Source organism: Pollachius pollachius (assembly GCF_949987615.1).
Source record: "Pollachius pollachius genome assembly, chromosome: 14".
NCBI classification, from domain to species: Eukaryota; Metazoa; Chordata; class Actinopteri; order Gadiformes; family Gadidae; genus Pollachius; species Pollachius pollachius.
This window is the reverse complement of record NC_136947.1, coordinates 10,996,319-11,012,906: the sequence shown is the minus strand read 5'-3', so window position 1 is coordinate 11,012,906 and position 16,588 is coordinate 10,996,319. Positions and strand designations below refer to the sequence as shown.

General features: G+C 49.6%; 1 protein-coding gene across 1 annotated transcript in view; it reads right to left on the bottom strand.

Moving 5' to 3' along the window:
- Nucleotides 1-2,989: 2,989 nt before the first annotated feature.
- tox (thymocyte selection-associated high mobility group box) overlaps nucleotides 2,990-16,588 on the bottom strand; it is a gene marked incomplete at both ends in the record, with an annotated part of 18,781 nt that continues 5,182 nt past the window's right edge. The window contains 10 exons of the mRNA XM_079750597.1: nucleotides 2,990-3,145; nucleotides 6,459-6,819; nucleotides 6,876-7,387; nucleotides 7,490-7,644; nucleotides 7,688-7,751; nucleotides 7,945-8,025; nucleotides 9,207-9,437; nucleotides 10,089-10,322; nucleotides 11,587-11,814; nucleotides 14,468-14,569. Of these exons, the coding sequence (XP_079606723.1) occupies nucleotides 2,990-3,145; nucleotides 6,459-6,819; nucleotides 6,876-7,387; nucleotides 7,490-7,644; nucleotides 7,688-7,751; nucleotides 7,945-8,025; nucleotides 9,207-9,437; nucleotides 10,089-10,322; nucleotides 11,587-11,814; nucleotides 14,468-14,569 (2,124 nt within the window). The remainder of the gene's footprint in view (nucleotides 3,146-6,458; nucleotides 6,820-6,875; nucleotides 7,388-7,489; nucleotides 7,645-7,687; nucleotides 7,752-7,944; nucleotides 8,026-9,206; nucleotides 9,438-10,088; nucleotides 10,323-11,586; nucleotides 11,815-14,467; nucleotides 14,570-16,588) is intronic.

Sequence of the window (16,588 nt, the reverse complement as noted above, 5' to 3'; positions counted from 1 at the left end):
TAATGGCCACTAGAGGGCAGTGTGGGACCAGTGAGAGCAGTGTGGGACCAGTGAGAGACATTTATAGTTATCAATGTAGTGATAATGAATAATGTTGGACTAAATAAAATATAACAAAATGCGTACAGTAATTGTTCATACTTTCAATCGTCTAAAATGTAATTAAAATTTGACCAGGAACGATAATACATTAATTTCCTAATGCTTTAAATATCTAATCTGATGAGAGAATTTAGTTTGAATAATTGAGTAACTAATTATTCAGCATGTAATAATGGTTAATTATCGTACATATTGAGGGTGTGTGGTTCTGTTGGCGGCGCCCTTCGCTCGACAACCTGTCGCGAGCGCACCTCTCGAGCAGCTGTTCGGAGGATCTCGCGACGTCTCAGCCGTTGGACGAAGTTCTCGGCAGGTATATACAGTTTATTACTTTATATATATATTTATATATGTATATAATTACATGCAGTTTTTCTGACAAGTACTTATTCAGGCGTTACAATGTTATATTCGAGCTAAATGGTATCATAAGTGGTTGATCCAGAGTGACCGTTGGTCAGTGAAAACAGCATCATGAAGATTACCGGCTGGTGTTCGTTTAAACTTAATGACTCTCTACTCCTTTAGATCAAGACCTGCACAGCTCGATATAAAGAAGTAGATACTGCCTACTGTGTAGGCCTACAACGTTAGAGGTCTACTGTGTAGGCCTACATAGTAGAACTACATCGTAGACCTAAAACGTAGACCTACTCCGTAGGCAGTATCTACTCCTACATCTACTCCTTTGGAATAGGCTGTGTAGGTCTTCGATGTAGGCCTACATAGTAGACCTACACAGAAAACCTCTAATGTTGAAGGCCTGGCCTGGCCTGGCCTACCCTACACAGTAGGCAGTATCTACTCATTTAGATCAAAAGGAGTAGATATAGGAGTTGATACTGCCTACTGTGTAGGCCTAGGGTGTAGGTCTGCTGTGTAGCCACTGCGAGACGTTATTTGTTATTTGACACAATACTATTTTTTCTGTACTATTTGAAAACTCTGAAGATGCCTTTGTACATTGGTGTTATGTTGAATTGTGTTAAACACATCTCCGATGCAACACAATATGTCCAACTGTACCACAGTGCTATGAATATACATTTCCTTTATTGGTCTGAATATTGAAGAATGTTCATTCTTTCATTCAGAATTGTTCATACGTGATCATATCGGGGGAGGGGACACATGGAAAACACTGCATCACCAATGATAATCCACCTCATTTTACACTCAGTGAACACAATCCCTTCAAAAACATCAGCTGAAATCAGTGCGTGTAGTGGTGGCCTCGAAGTAAAAATAACAGAACAAGACTTCACATGATGGCTGCACATCAAGGCAGCACCACATTTATTGTCAATGTAACACAACATTAGAATCAAAAAAATAAGGACAAACATGGCTTCCTCTTCCTGTTTGTCCACACAAACAGGAAGAAACCATCATTAACACTTCATATTATAACAAAATACAACAATGTTATCCAAATAAAACTTCATATTATTAAAAACCCAAACATAGGAACACTCCAGACACAGTAACAGGTTGTTAAGTAGTCTCTAGTCTGTACACAGGCTCCTCCCCATGGCAGGTACACAGGCTCCTCCCCATGGCAGGTACACAGGCCCCTCCCCCACGGCAGGTACACAGGCCCCTCCCTCACGGCAGGTACACGGCAGGTGTGACCCCCATGTGTGATGCCCCATCTGTGACGTCCCAGGTGTGACGGCCTAGGTGTGGGTGTGACGCCCCAGGTGTGACAGCCCACTGTTGAAAGAGTCTAGACTCTGAGCTGTATCAGGTAACCCCTAGTAACCCTAGGTAACCCTCTGTGATCCACAAAGGGTTACATCAGGGGTTTCACCAACACTTAATTTATTACTTTTGATTAATTTATTATGGTTAATCTAATTTATAGATTAACCGTAACTTCTGTGCCCTTCACATTTATGCCTCCGTGTTGATCTCTAAATCTCTTATTTTCAAACCAAACCCTACATATCTCATGTTCCTCTTGCATTAATATTCTTTTGAACCCTCAGTAGTGTTTCAAAAAAGACCAGAAACAATGCCATCAGGTCCTTGTTGTGGTGCCAGGTAAGGGAGGGGGTGGTAGTGACTCTTGTGGGTGATACTGACTCTTGTGGGGTGGTAGTGACTTTTGTTGGGTGGTAGTGACTATTGTGGGTTGGTAGTGACTCTTGTGAGGTGGTAGTGACTTTTGTTGGGTGGTAGTGACTATTGCGGGTTGGTAGTGACTCTTGTGGGGTGGTAGTGACTATTGCGGGTCGGTAGTGACTCTTGTGGGTTGGTAGTGACTCTTGTGGGGTGGTAGTGACTTTTGTTGGGTGGTAGTGACTATTGCGGGTTGGTAGTGACTATTGTGGGATGGTAGTGACACTTGTGGGGTGGCAGTGACTCTTGTGGGGTGGCAGTCACTCTTGTGGGGTGGTAGTGACCCTTGTGGGGTGGCAGTGACTCTTTTGGGTGGTCAGTCACTCTTATGGGGTTGTAGGGACTCTTGTGGGGTGGCTCGTGACCTGTGGGTGGTAGTGGCTCAGGTAAAGCTGTTGGGTTGAGGCCCAGTGCTCATGTAGTTGAGGTTCAGTACGGAGTAGAAGAGGAGCAGATAGGGAGGAGGGGCTTGGGTTGAGGGGGGGCAGGATGTGTCCAGTTATGCACCATTCAGACTCAGGTCTTATTCATGTGTCTGCAGGTTCGCTGTGTTTGGTGTGGAGGATTGAGTCCATGGGGACGGGGTCATGTTGGGAGGCTGTGTCGTCGGCAGGGTCGTGTAGACTTGTGTGGCGACCGTTGACCCTGGATCAGCTCAGGAACAGGTGCTTGTCTCTCTGGAGACCCCTAATGGAGGACAACCAAATGAATCACCTGTACTCCTCATGACAGCAGGTCCTGCTGCTAGCACGGTGGAGCTACCTACCTACCCGCTGCCGTGGTACTCAGAGCTCCAGTCCAGGCCCTGGGGCCCAGGCCGCCCCAGCTGGTGGTAGTCCGCTGGAGAGGACATCATCACTCTGCTGCTCAGCATACCTCCTCCCATTGGCTGGTACTCTGACTGGAGAGAGTGGGGGTAACCCTGTGTGAGGAGACACCAGAGACCCCATGATCAGGACCACGTCTTTTTATGGGGTGTGTCTATTGAGTCCTCCATCGCCCCTTCCACACATGCAGTCTTACCCTGCCAGTTGGGTAGCACTACCTGTATGGTTAATGTGTGAATGGGAACTGGCCTCTTATACACAGAGACAGTCGATCGATCAAAAGACACCACTGAGGACGTGTATGAATCCACTTCTGTTTATCTTCACGCGCCAACACTTTCAGGTGATCCCATAATACCAATGCAGCTTATTTTGTTTGCAAACACCTTCCGTTTCCAAGTATGGGTGGAAAGTGGAATGATTCTGAAATATTGCTTGGCCCGTCCAGCTATGAAAAGGTGTGAACAGCAAATGTTGCAGAACATAGCTGCATGTGTGAATAGTGACAATGTTGAAAGGTTATCCCAGTAATTAACAGGGAATAATGTGGGAAAGAAGCTTATGTATGTGCATGCATATATAAATGTATGTATATATATTTATATATGTCATGTGTGTTTCTATGGATGTGTGTGTGCGTGTGTGTGTGTGTGTGTGTGTGCATGTGTTTTTGTGTGTTTGGGAAGGAGAGAGAAGGAAGACAAAAGGGAGAGCTGAGAGGAGGTGAGGGAGAGGGGGTGGTGTATATGTCAGGGGTGGGGTGAGGAAGAGGAAGAGGGGGAGGTGTGTGTGTGAGGGGGAGGGGGAGATGTGAGTGTGTGTGTTTGTGAGGGGGAAGTGTAAACAGTAGTTATCTTAATGGCAACACACGCCACAGCCTCCCCTTACCTCACAGAGAAGGGGGGGAGAGAGAGAGAGAGAGAGAGAGAGAGAGAGAGAGAGAGAGAGAGAGAGAGAGAGAGAGAGAGAGAGAGAGAGAGAGAGAGAGAGAGAGAGAGAGAGAGAGAGAGAGAGACCTGAGTATCTGTGTTCATGTATCTTATGATCTGTTTGTGTTTGGTTGCAGCTTAGCTATATGTGAGTGTTGGTGTGTGCGTGTGTGAGAATGTTGGTGTGTGAGTGTGTATCAGAAAAGAATAAAGAGCAGGACAGCAGGTGGTTAGGCCCCACCGACCCCCTCCCACCCTCCCCCTCCTCACCTATTCATCCATTGTTTGGCAAATTCTTCTCCTTCACTCCTTCACAAAGACCCCATCTGCCTCTTTTGTCTCTCTTTCACTCACCCCCCCCTCTCTCTCTCTCCCACTCTCTCTCTTTCTCTCTCTCTCTCACCCCCCCTCTTGCTCGCTCTCTCTCACCCCACTCTCTCTCTCTCACACCCCCCTCTCTCTCTCTCTCTCCCACTCTCTCTCTTTCTCTCTCTCTCTCACCCCCCTCTTGCTCGCTCTCTCTCTCCCACTCTCTCTCTTTCTCTCATCCCCCTCTCACTCTCTCTCACCCCACTTTCACTCTATCTCTCTCTCTCTCTCTCTTCCCATCCCTCTCTCTTTATCTCACCCCCCCCCCTCTCTCTCTCTCTCTCTCCCCCTCTCTCATAATTCCCCAAAAGAAGAACAACACAAGTTTGGAGCTTGTTTTGTTTGCTCTCCCCCCCTCCCCTCTCTCCCTCTCCCTGCTATAGAGGGGGGGAGTAGTGGATTATGAGGTCTGCAGGGTTAAAACACTCCAAAAGGGGGATAAAGAGTCTGGCAACCCCTCCCTTTCTTCTGGTCCAACCCCCCCCCCCCCCGGACCCATCTTCTGTCACCGTCTCCCCTGGTGACCCGGGACCTGGAGGAGAAACAGGGTTCTCCCCCTTCAACACCAGCAATCCCCTCTAAACCTCTAGTGGGTAGGGGTCCAGTGTGTAGGTCCAGTGTGTCGTGGTCCAGTGTGTAGGTCCAGTGTGTAGGTCCAGTGTGTAGTGGTTCAGTGTGTAGGTCCAGTGTGTATTGATCCAGTGTGTTGGTCCAGTGTGTCGTGGTCCAGTGTGTAGGTCCAGTGTGTAGTGGTCCAGTGTGTCGTGCTCCAGTGTGTAGGTCCAGTGTGTCGTGGTCCAGTGTGTAGTGGTCCAGTGTGTAGTGGTCCAGTGTGTAGGTCCAGTGTGTCGTGGTCCAGTGTGTCGTGGTCCAGTGTGTAGGTCCAGTGTGTCATGGTCCAGTGTGTAGGTCCAGTGTGTAGTGGTCTAGTGTGTAGTGGTCTAGTGTGTAGGTCCAGTGTGTAGTGGTCTAGTGTGTATTGGTCCAGTGTGTAGGTCCAGTGTGTAGGTCCAGTGTGTAGTGGTTCAGTGTGTAGGTCCAGTGTGTATTGATCCAGTGTGTTGGTCCAGTGTGTCGTGGTCCAGTGTGTAGGTCCAGTGTGTAGTGGTCCAGTGTGTCGTGCTCCAGTGTGTAGGTCCAGTGTGTCGTGGTCCAGTGTGTAGTGGTCCAGTGTGTAGTGGTCCAGTGTGTAGGTCCAGTGTGTCGTGGTCCAGTGTGTCGTGGTCCAGTGTGTAGGTCCAGTGTGTCATGGTCCAGTGTGTAGGTCCAGTGTGTAGTGGTCTAGTGTGTAGTGGTCTAGTGTGTAGGTCCAGTGTGTAGTGGTCTAGTGTGTATTGGTCCAGTGTGTAGGTCCAGTGTGTAGTGGTCTAGTGTGTAGGTCCAGTGTGTAGTGGTCTAGTGTGTATTGGTCCAGTGTGTAGTGGTCCAGTGTGTAGTGGTCTAGTGTGTAGGTCCAGTGTGTAGTGGTCTAGTGTGTATTGGTCCAGTGTGTAGGTCCAGTGTGTAGGTCCAGTGTGTAGGTCCAGTGTGTAGTGGTTCAGTGTGTAGGTCCAGTGTGTATTGATCCAGTGTGTTGGTCCAGTGTGTCGTGGTCCAGTGTGTAGGTCCAGTGTGTAGTGGTCCAGTGTGTCGTGCTCCAGTGTGTAGGTCCAGTGTGTCGTGGTCCAGTGTGTAGTGGTCCAGTGTGTAGTGGTCCAGTGTGTAGGTCCAGTGTGTCGTGGTCCAGTGTGTCGTGGTCCAGTGTGTAGGTCCAGTGTGTCATGGTCCAGTGTGTAGGTCCAGTGTGTAGTGGTCTAGTGTGTAGTGGTCTAGTGTGTAGGTCCAGTGTGTAGTGGTCTTGTGTGTATTGGTCCAGTGTGTAGGTCCAGTGTGTAGTGGTCTAGTGTGTAGGTCCAGTGTGTAGTGGTCTAGTGTGTATTGGTCCAGTGTGTATTGGTCTAGTGTGTATTGGTCCAGTGTGTAGTGGTCTAGTGTGTAGGTCCAGTGTGTATTGGTCCAGTGTGTAGTGGTCCAGTGTGTATTAGTCTAGTGTGTAGTGGTCCAGTGTGTATTGGTCTAGTGTGTAGTGGTCTAGTGTGTTGTGGTCTAGTGTGTAGGTCCGAGGTCTCACCTGAGTGATGGCAGCAGGATGGGCCAGGCCCAAGGGGTGTCCCGCCAGCTGCTGCTGCATGTGGCTATGATGTGGGCTATGGTGGAGGTTCTGGTGGAGGTTCTGATGGGGGTTCTGGAGGTGGCTGTGGTGCTGCTGCTGCTGCTGGTGGCTGTGGTGGTGGGGGCTGTGCAGCCCCCCCAGGAGGGCCTGGCTGTGTAGCGGCGGGCTGAGTTGGTGTGGAGGTGGGGAGGCTGTGGAGAGGCTTCCCACAGACAGAGCCCCCTGGTGGGGGAGGTTTGGCCTGGGGGCCGCCCCCCTGGAGGACAGCGCCTGGAGCTGGAGCTGGGAGTGCATGGGCAGGTGGGGGCTGAGGCTCGGGCTGTGGGAGGGGATTGGTGGGCCGTGGGGGTGGGGGTGAGGGTAAGGTGGGTATACCCCTGAGTGGTGGGTGGAGGGGTGCTGTTGCCCTGGGTGGGAGGGGTGATGTTGTTGCCCTTGGTGACCAGAGTGTTGACCTTGGTTACCAGGATGTGAGGGGTGATGTTGTTGCCCTTGGTTACCAGGATGTGAGGGGTGATGTTGTTGCCCTTGGTTACCAGGATGTGAAGGGTGGTGTTGTTGCCCTTGGTTACCAGGATGTGAGGGGTGATGTTGTTGCCCTTGGTTACTAGGATGTTGCCCTTGGTGACCAGGGTGAGAGGGGTGTTGTTGCCCTTGGTTTCCAGCGTGTGAGGGGTGTTGTTGCCCTTGGTTACCAGTGTGTGACGGATGATGTTGTTGCCCTTGGTTACCAGGGTTTGAGGGGTGTTGTTGCCCTTGGTTACCAGGGTGTGAGGGGTGATGTTGCCCTTGGTGACCGGGGTGTGAGGGGTGTTGTTGCCCTGGGTGACCGGGGTGTGGTGGTTGCTGTTGCCCTTGGTGACCAGGGTGTGATGGTTGCTGTTGCCCTGGGTGACCCGGGTGTGAAGTCAGTTGCCCTGGGTGACCAGGGTGTGATGGTTGCTGTTGCCCTGGGTGACCAGGGTGTGATGGTTGTTGCCCTTGGTTACCAGGGTGTGAGGGGTGATGTTGCCCTGGGTGACCAGGGTGTGATGATTGCTGTTGCCCTGGGTGACCGGGGTGTGATGGTTGCTGTTGCCCTGGGTGACCGGGGTGTGACGGTTGTTGTTGCCCTGGGTGACCGGGGTGGATGGTTGTTGTTGCCCTGGGTGACCAGGGTAGGTGGAGGGCTTAGATGTAAACATGGCCGGGAGGGGGAGAGGGGAGGAGGAGAGGAGAGCGGGGCTTCATGTCTGAGGGATCGTTGTAGCTCTGGAAGGACAGAAGGACACATCTGTTGCATTCACATGACAACCAAATGACTCTAGTTACCCAGTGAACCCTGAACCCTCGGGTTAGTTAGGGAAACCCCCATTTCGGGACCCCGGCTCCCTGTTAACGTGGTCTCCCCCCTGGAGTTCCCCATCTTCGTTACCGTGACCAGCAAGGTCCACACGGTCCCTACCTGGGAGACGAGGCTTGCTCTGTACGCTGCCAGTTGTTTGAGGTACTCCTTCTTAGCCGTCTCTGTCCTCTTCTTATACTCCTGAGGGCACAAGACACACGTGTTGGAGTGACAGAGCCCTGAACACACCACACGCACCAAGTTAAGCCCAGTTAAGACCAAAGATTTGCGACGCAACTGCTTGCAACTTTCAGCTCCTTGCGACTCCTTGCAAGGAGACGGGCTAAGACATTCAAAAAACTGGGCAGTTCACACTGCTGCGTGGGCGGCGACGTCAGGTGGTTTCCCTAGCAACTCTGAACTCTCTGGCACAGCTGAGAGCCGCAACAGCATCAGCATCATGCTAAAAAGTTTTTACACAATTTACCCTCCCGGACCCTACACACATTGGCGGTTTATTGGGTTTCATTCAGATGTTAATGCAACGGCTCTGCTGTTCCGGGGGGGGGGGGGGGGGGGCTTGGGTAGAGGTGTTGTCTCTGTCTCCACAGAGACAACGCAGCGATATCATCATGAGCAGTTCTAACTGGAGAGAAAGTGAAACCCGCGAGCTGCTGATCATGTGAGAGAAGGTAAAGCCAAGAAAGCCCGCGCTGTGACGAACGGGGGATTTTACCCCCTCGGTTTTATACAGGAAACTTGAGATAAGACGGTGAAATCGTTGGGCATGCCAAGCCGTGACCGAACCGGCTTGGCAGTGTAAAAAGGTTTAATGACAGCAAGTTAGAAAGCCGAGAATATGGAGCAATTGGGTTGGCCTACCTCAGCGGCAGAAACAGGGTGCCTACACAAATCTTTGTAGAGAGCCTTCTACGGGCAAAAACTGTTGGTTTATTTTTATTGATCCCCTTCAAGAATGTGTGTAAAGGGGTGGGTATAGGCTATATTCTTGCCTTTCTCCTTTGTAAAGCGCATTGTTGGCCTATTGCTTTAGGGCCGATACTGCGCCCATTCCTTGATTCGTCCTCCCGCGGCACTCCAAACAATCAATTTCGTTCCAATGTCGTCCAATCCACTCCAATAGTGGTCCTGCATTGAGTTTAAATCCAACTCTAACGAATAAATGGTCCAGTTTTGAATTTCATAGAATATTTATACATTCCCAGGGCATGTTAAATAAGTGCATGCCCCGCCACTCGGACAGAGCCCTGAACACACACACACCAAGTTGGAGGGACAGAGGCCTGGACACACACACACACACACACACACACACACACACACACACACACACACACACGTGTTGGAGTGACAGCTCCTACCTGCTTCTGCTCCTCCCCCAGGCCGTCCCACATGGAGGCCACTATCTTGGAGACCTCTCCAAAGGTGGCGTTGGGGTTCTGGGCCTTGATGTTGGCCTGCGTGTCCCTGAAGAAGAGGGCGTAGGCCGACACGGGCTTCACCGGCTCGTTGGGGTCCTTCCTCTTCTTCTTCTTTGGTGTCTTGGCTTTCTTAGGAGTGTCGAAGGCTGCTGGTCTCTTCTCCCCTATCACCATGCCCCCCTGAGGAGACAAGACACTCCGGTCAGACCCCCAGGCCTCCTTCACGGCCCACTGTGAGCTCACCATGTTTAATCCACTCATCAGTTTTTCCTTTCATTTTCGAAACGGTTCATTTTGTTATTTGAACAGCGCTTCAGAAAGCGCCAGTGTGTTTTGTTTCAAGGAGGTCCGTGTCTCTGATCTCCTACAGCTTTGTGGAACGTATGGAAGTGTTTCAAATAACTATACAACAGGAAAAGCTGGTGTGTAGGCCTACATCATGCAAAGTTTCAAAGAAATAGCACCAGCACTATTCAAGATCGGGCAAAGTAAAATCATGGACCGGAGAAACCCCGGAAAAGCAACTCAATAGTACCTGGAGGACATGTTCAAATGGAGAATTAGCTGCTGAGTAAGTCAATAGTTACCCTCCACCCTGGTTTGGGATTAGTCCTACGATGTTCTAACTGGACAATACAACAGTCCTGCCTTGTTCCCTGTTTGGGGAGGAACCTCCTTCTAGTGGACACAGCTTCAGGAAGTCTTCTTGTACCTTACACACTCTTCACTTTTTTAGTCTGTAGGTGACTGTGTGTGTGGGTGACTGTGTGTGTGTGTGTGTCAGTGTGTGTGTGTGTGTGTGCATATGTGTGCGTGTAGTACCCTCAGTGAGTCATCATTCTCGTCCTCATGCACAGAGCTGGAGGGAGAGGGTGTGGCCGATTTACTTCCTGGTGGGGAGGGGGAGTGGTTGGTAGCGAGCCCCAGTTGGGATTGGTTGATGGTGGTCAGCTGACCCTGCTGGCCCAGACCTGATTGGCTCCTGGGCCCCAGGGCTGCGTCGATTGGCTGCTGGCTGCTGGTGAAGCGGGAGTCAGAGTTCACCATCTGCTGCATCTGGGGACGATGAGGAGGAGGAGGATGAAGATGATGGATCTGAAACCATCACATCATGTAGTCTTCGTATGGACTTACATTATTTGACTCTTGTAATTGGTTTATACTGGTTCTATCTGGCTACGACGAGCTCTACGCTGGGAGAAACTAATTATATTTGTGTTGAATTACTTTATCCTCTCCCCCAGATTGTAGATGGATAGATAGATAGATAGATCAATCCAGATGTCTGTCTTGGAGGTTTTATCTGATCTATTATTTTATCTCACTCATACACTATACACATAACGCACCGATACACATGCATGTGTCCACACAGACGTTATGTCAAGATCTACCACCCCACTCCCTTTACCCACCAGCCAGCCCTGGTCGCCAAGCAACCAGAATTCATGAGCCGGCAGTAAATGGATGAGAGAGAGAGAGAGAGAGAGAGAGAGAGAGAGAGAGAGAGAGAGAGAGAGAGAGAGAGAGAGAGAGAGAGAGAGAGAGAGAGAGAGAGAGAGAGAGAGAGAGAGAGAGAGAGAGAGAGAGAGAGAGAGAGAGAGAGAGAGAGAGAGAGAGAGAGAGAGAGAGACGCAGGAGAACGATTGAAAGTAAGAGTCATAGGGATAACTTTCTTGCCTCAACTTTAAATCACCACTAATGATCGGTCGATGACCTTGGCATGGTCACCATGCCCAGATCGCAGGACATACTGGAGGTTAACGCCTTTAAATGTCTCTCACATACTCTGGCTGCATCCATAGCGATCCATACATTCATAGACCTATAGTTATCATCATCTGTTACACCTTTTGATCATTCATCACCACAGTACTCAGCGCTACAAGCAAAGGTTTACTGGCACACATACTACTGCTTTATAATCATCTAACCTCCGGGGACCTCAGAAAACATCCACGGATTAAAGAACGCTCCAAACGCCCTCCAGAAACCCCCTTTTTAAAGGCCCCTTGGATTAAAGGTGAACTCTGTTGTAATGGATCCTCTCAATACAGGGGATGTTTGGGTGGAGGACTCAGCATTAGCTCGGTTCCACTGTGAGGTGGAGGGTTGACCGTCTGGTTGGGAATGGCTCCGTATTGGCGTGGTGACGGATGTCAATAGTGTGGGAGACAAAGAGAGCGGATCTCCTTCCTGTTTCCTCTAGATGAGTCTTATTTTAGGAACAGTGACACATGGCACAGATCACTATGGAAACGATCATATTGACCTATCGGCAGGCATCACTCCCAGACGTGATTGGCTCCCGGTTCCTCACCACAGACAGGGTGCTGGTGGCGGGGCTGCTGCCCTCCTGGGAGAAGGGGTCTCCGTTGTGGCCCGGCCCCCCGTGCTGGGCCCTCATGGGCTGCAGGTGGTAGGGGTGGTGGTGCTGGGGCGGCAGGCCGGGGGGGCCAGGGGGGTGGTACGCTCCGTGGGCGTGGTCCGGCTGAGTGGGCGGAGTGATGGGGGGGATGTTGAAGTCCTCATCGCCCAGAGAGAAGGGCTGGGGAGAGAGAAGGGAGAGAGAGGTTAGTACAGACAGGGGAGAGAGAGGTTAGTACAGACAGGGGAGAGAGAGGGGAGAGAGAGGTTAGTACAGACAGGGGAGAGAGAGGGGGAGAGAGAGGTTAGTACAGACAGGGGAGAGAGGTTAGTACAGACAGGGGAGAGAGAGGGGAGAGAGAGGTTAGTACAGACAGGGGAGAGAGAGAGGGTAGTACAGACAGGGGAGAGAGAGGGGAGACAGAGTTAGTACAGACAGGGGAGAGAGAGAGGGTAGTACAGGACAGTTTCCACTAATTACAGATGTGGAGCGACTTCCATGCTCGTTTGAAGCTAAAGGGTTCATACCAATCACATGTATGTATCACATGTATACACATAGGACCTATTCCAATGATAAAGTAGAGCAGGGATGGAGAGAGTCAGTGATGTGAGAGAATGTCTTCATGCTAATGTGATGGAGAATCTTCTTGATGGAGTCTGACAGGCTGTTCTGCTCGACCCCTCTCCTCTCCCTCTCTATCCTCTCCCTCTCTCTCCCAGACTCTTCTCTCCTCTCTCTCTCCCTCTTTCTCCTCTTTCTGCTCTCTCTCCTCTCCCTCTCTCTCTTCTCTCTCTCCTCTCCCTGCCTATCCTCTTTCTCTTTCCTCTCCCCCGCTCTCTCTCTCCATCTCTCTCTCTCTCTCTCTCTCTCTCTCTCTCTCTCTCTCTCTCTCTCTCTCTCTCTCTCCCTCGCTCTCCTATCTCTCCCTCTCCCTCTCTCTCCCTCTCCCTCTCCATCTCTCCCCTCTCCTTCTCTGTGCTTTCTCTCTCTCCTCTCCTTCTCGGCGCTACCACCCTTTGGTTCTGCCCTGGAGCGGCCCTCAACCAGGGGCCAACCAGGGCCCTAGCCTCTGTTTGGCTCACCAACACATAACTAGTAAGCATGTATCACTCCTTAATGAACACCGTATTAGACAGATAGGTCACATTAGTGTGATGCTCTGCAACGGGTGCATATACTCATTCTCCAAGTTAAATAAATTGGCCCATTTAGGAGTCAATAGAATAGTCTGATTGTATTTGTAGCAGAGGAGCACAGCAGCTCCCTGTTACTGCTATCCAAAACGCAGCCACACCGGCAGGGATCTGAGGTGTAACTCGGTCTTCAGCAGGCCATCGCTTGTACAGATTTCCCTGGAATATCGACCTGCTCCTATTGACGTATCACGTTATGGAAGGAAGGGCCCGGAACATCCCAAGCAAAGATGGCATGTGTGTAAGGGGTTAGAGACGGCTCTCTGGAGACACTTTCATGTAGTGCTACAGTGGGGACTTCAGACTGATGGTCTGATGGTTCTGATGGTCTGATGGTCCACTGGTCTGATGGTCTGATGGGTCTGATGGTTCTGATGGTCTGATGGTCCACTGGTCTGATGGTCTGATGGTTCTGATGGTTCTGATGGTCTGATGGTTCTGATGGTCTGATGGGTCTGATGGGTCTGATGGGTCTGATGGTCTGATGGTTCTGATGGTCTGATCGTCCACTGTTCTGATGGTCTGATGGTTCTGATGGTCTGATGGTCTGATGGTTCTGATGGTTCTGATGGTCTGATGGTTCTGATGGTTCTGATGGTCTGATGGTTCTGATGGTCTGATGGTTCTGATGGTCTGATGGTTCTGATGGTCTGATGGTCTGATGGTTCTGATGGTCTGATGGTTCTGATGGTTCTGATGGTCTGATCGTCCACTGGTCTGATGGTTCTGATGGTCTGATGGTTCTGATGGTCTGATGGTTCTGATGGTTCTGATGGTCTGATGGTCTGATGGTTCTGATGGTCTGATGGTCTGATGGTTCTGATGGTCTGATGGTTCTGATGGTCTGATGGTCTGATGGTTCTGATGGTCTGATGGTTCTAATGGTTCTCATCTCTCAGACGGGCCCAGGCCTCCTGTCTTGCGTTTTTGTCCTGCCTGTCGTTCCCCCTGGACTGGGGTTGACCTCTACCTGCTGTAGTCCCTCAGTGGTTTGACCACTCAGACTGGTCCATCAGAGACTTCAATCATGAGGTACCACTGCTTTGGTCCACCTAGCTTCTCAAAGGATCGGGGTAACTTTCACATTGTGAACCGATCTGTGTCTTTTAGACGAGTTTATTCTGATAGAGCTTCAAGATATCTGCCAGTCTGTCCCTCGTCCAGTCTCTGTATATTGGGACATCTCTGCATGATCTCTCTCCCCCTTCTCTGTCTCTGACTGTTCTCTCTGTCCATCCACTAGCCTGCTTCCTGTGTTCTGAGCTCATACACACATACATACACACAAACACATACAAACGTGCATTCTCTCAGCCACACACCCATAGTGGTTCATCCTTAACGTGTTTACCAGGATGGTTTTAGGAGCCAGTTTGGCTAGCATGGGAAGATATGACTATGAAAGAGCTTATCTATGAGAATGTTAGCTTAGCGAGAGATTTAGCTATGAGTGGGTTAGCTGATAGAGTGTTTAGCTATGAGAGGGATGGCTATGAGAGTGTGAATTTATGAGGCTTGGCTAAGCTAGAGAGGGTTTTGCCAAGCAGTTAGCTAGGAGGGTCTTAGCTTAGCTTGAGAGAGCTTAGCTAGGAGAGTGTGTATCTATGGGAGGGTTAGCTTAGCTAGAGAGGGTTTACCCAGGGCAGCCGGTGTGTGTCGTTGCTCTCCCTCCTCCAGGGAGCAGCCAGGGTGGGCGGAGTCAGCTTGCTGGGGGGGAGGGGCGGCTGTGGTACACGAAACTATGGGAACGAACACACACACACACACACACACACACACACACACACACACACACACACACACACACACACACACACACACACACACACACACACACACACACACACACACACACACACACACACATACAGGGGTCAGAAGGGCAAGACCAGGAGGTAAGGGAAGGTCAAATAAAAATGGTGAGGACCAAGTGGGAGAGGGTGAAGAACACGGTCTGCTATCAGCCTCTAGTCCAAGACTTCTAGTGATCCCTCAGCTTCACATGACTCAACATCTAAAGAACAACACTGCTACTACCACAACATAACAACTCCATAGCAACAACACCGCTACTACAACAACACAAAAGCTCCATAGCAGCAACACCACCACAACAACACAAAAGCTCATTAGCAACAACAACATCACTACCATAACAACTCCATAGCAACAACACCACTACTAGGCAACACAACTCCTTAGCAAGTAGCAGTAGCAGTAGATATTGGTGTATTTCGTGTATGATATATCGTTTTAAACATTCCAAACACTCCCAGCACCTTTTGGAGTACAGCTCGTATGAATAAAACATCAAATCACTGATTCCAATACTACATCATATTCCCCACCATACTGTACCTGCTGCATAATGCATGAGACGGCCCTTACTTATTAATATGGGCTTTGTTTTGCACTGTGGGAATTCTCTACCAGTACCCTCACACACGCACACACACACACACACGCAAACACAACCACAGACATGCATACACGCACAACCACACAGACACGCACGCTGAATCCTCTAGAGCTTCAAAAGGCCCTTGGAAGGCAGCTAGATAATCTAGTTGTACCCAAGACCATATATAGACTGAACCGCCATTTTAGCTTCTTAACTCTGCTGGTTGCTGTTGACTGCTAGCTCGATGCATTTATACAAAATCAATCAGAGTATCAGGAACTAATACTTGTAAGTAAAACTAGTCATTTATAATTCATAATTGATCATAACCAGTCCCCCCCCCCTCCCCGGGAGGAGAGGAGGTGGAGTCTAACCTGGATGTGAACCAGCCCCCCCTTAGGGTTGGAGGTGGAGTCTAACCTGGATGTGAACCAGCCCCCCCTTAGGGGAGGAGGTGGAGTCTAACCTGGATGTGAACCAGCCCCCCCTTAGGGGAGGAGGTGGAGTCTAACGTGGATGTGAACCAGCCCCCCCTTAGGGGAGGAGGTGGAGTCTAACCTGGATGTGAACCAGCCCCCCCTTAGGGGAGGAGGTGGAGTCTAACCTGGATGTGAACCAGTGTAGAGTCACTCTGAGACGCTGTGAGCTCTTGGTCTTCTACGTCACCACATGGGTGAAGGATGGAGATATTTGTCTTGTGCTAATTAGGACCCTCCTATTAGCTGCTTTAATGACAGCAAGCTGGCCAATCAGAATACCGGTTATACAATACAATCTTATAGTGTCTCACTGGATACATAACTAGACTACTGTAACAAACTACTGGGTCAAAACTAGACAACTGTACCGAATTACTGGTTTCATAACTAGACAACTGTAACTACCTACTGGATCATAACTTGACAACTGTAACTAATTACTGGTTTCATAACTAGACAACTGTAACTAATGACTGGTTTCATAACTAGACAACTGTAACTAACTACTGGATCATAACTAGATAACTGTAACTAACTACTGGATCATAACTAGATAACTAACTAAACAATTACTGGATCATAACTAGATAACTGTAACTAACTACAGGATCATAACAAGACAACTGTAACTAACTACTGGATCATAACTAGATAACTGTTACTAACTACTGGATCATAACTAGATAACTAACTAAATAATGGATTATAACTAGACAACTGTTACTAACTACTGGATCATAACTAGATAACTGTAACTAACTACTTGATCATAACTAGATTACTGTAACTAAACTACAGGATCATAACTAGATAACTGTTACTAACTACTGGATCATAACTAGATAACTAACTAAACAATGGATCATAACTACACAACT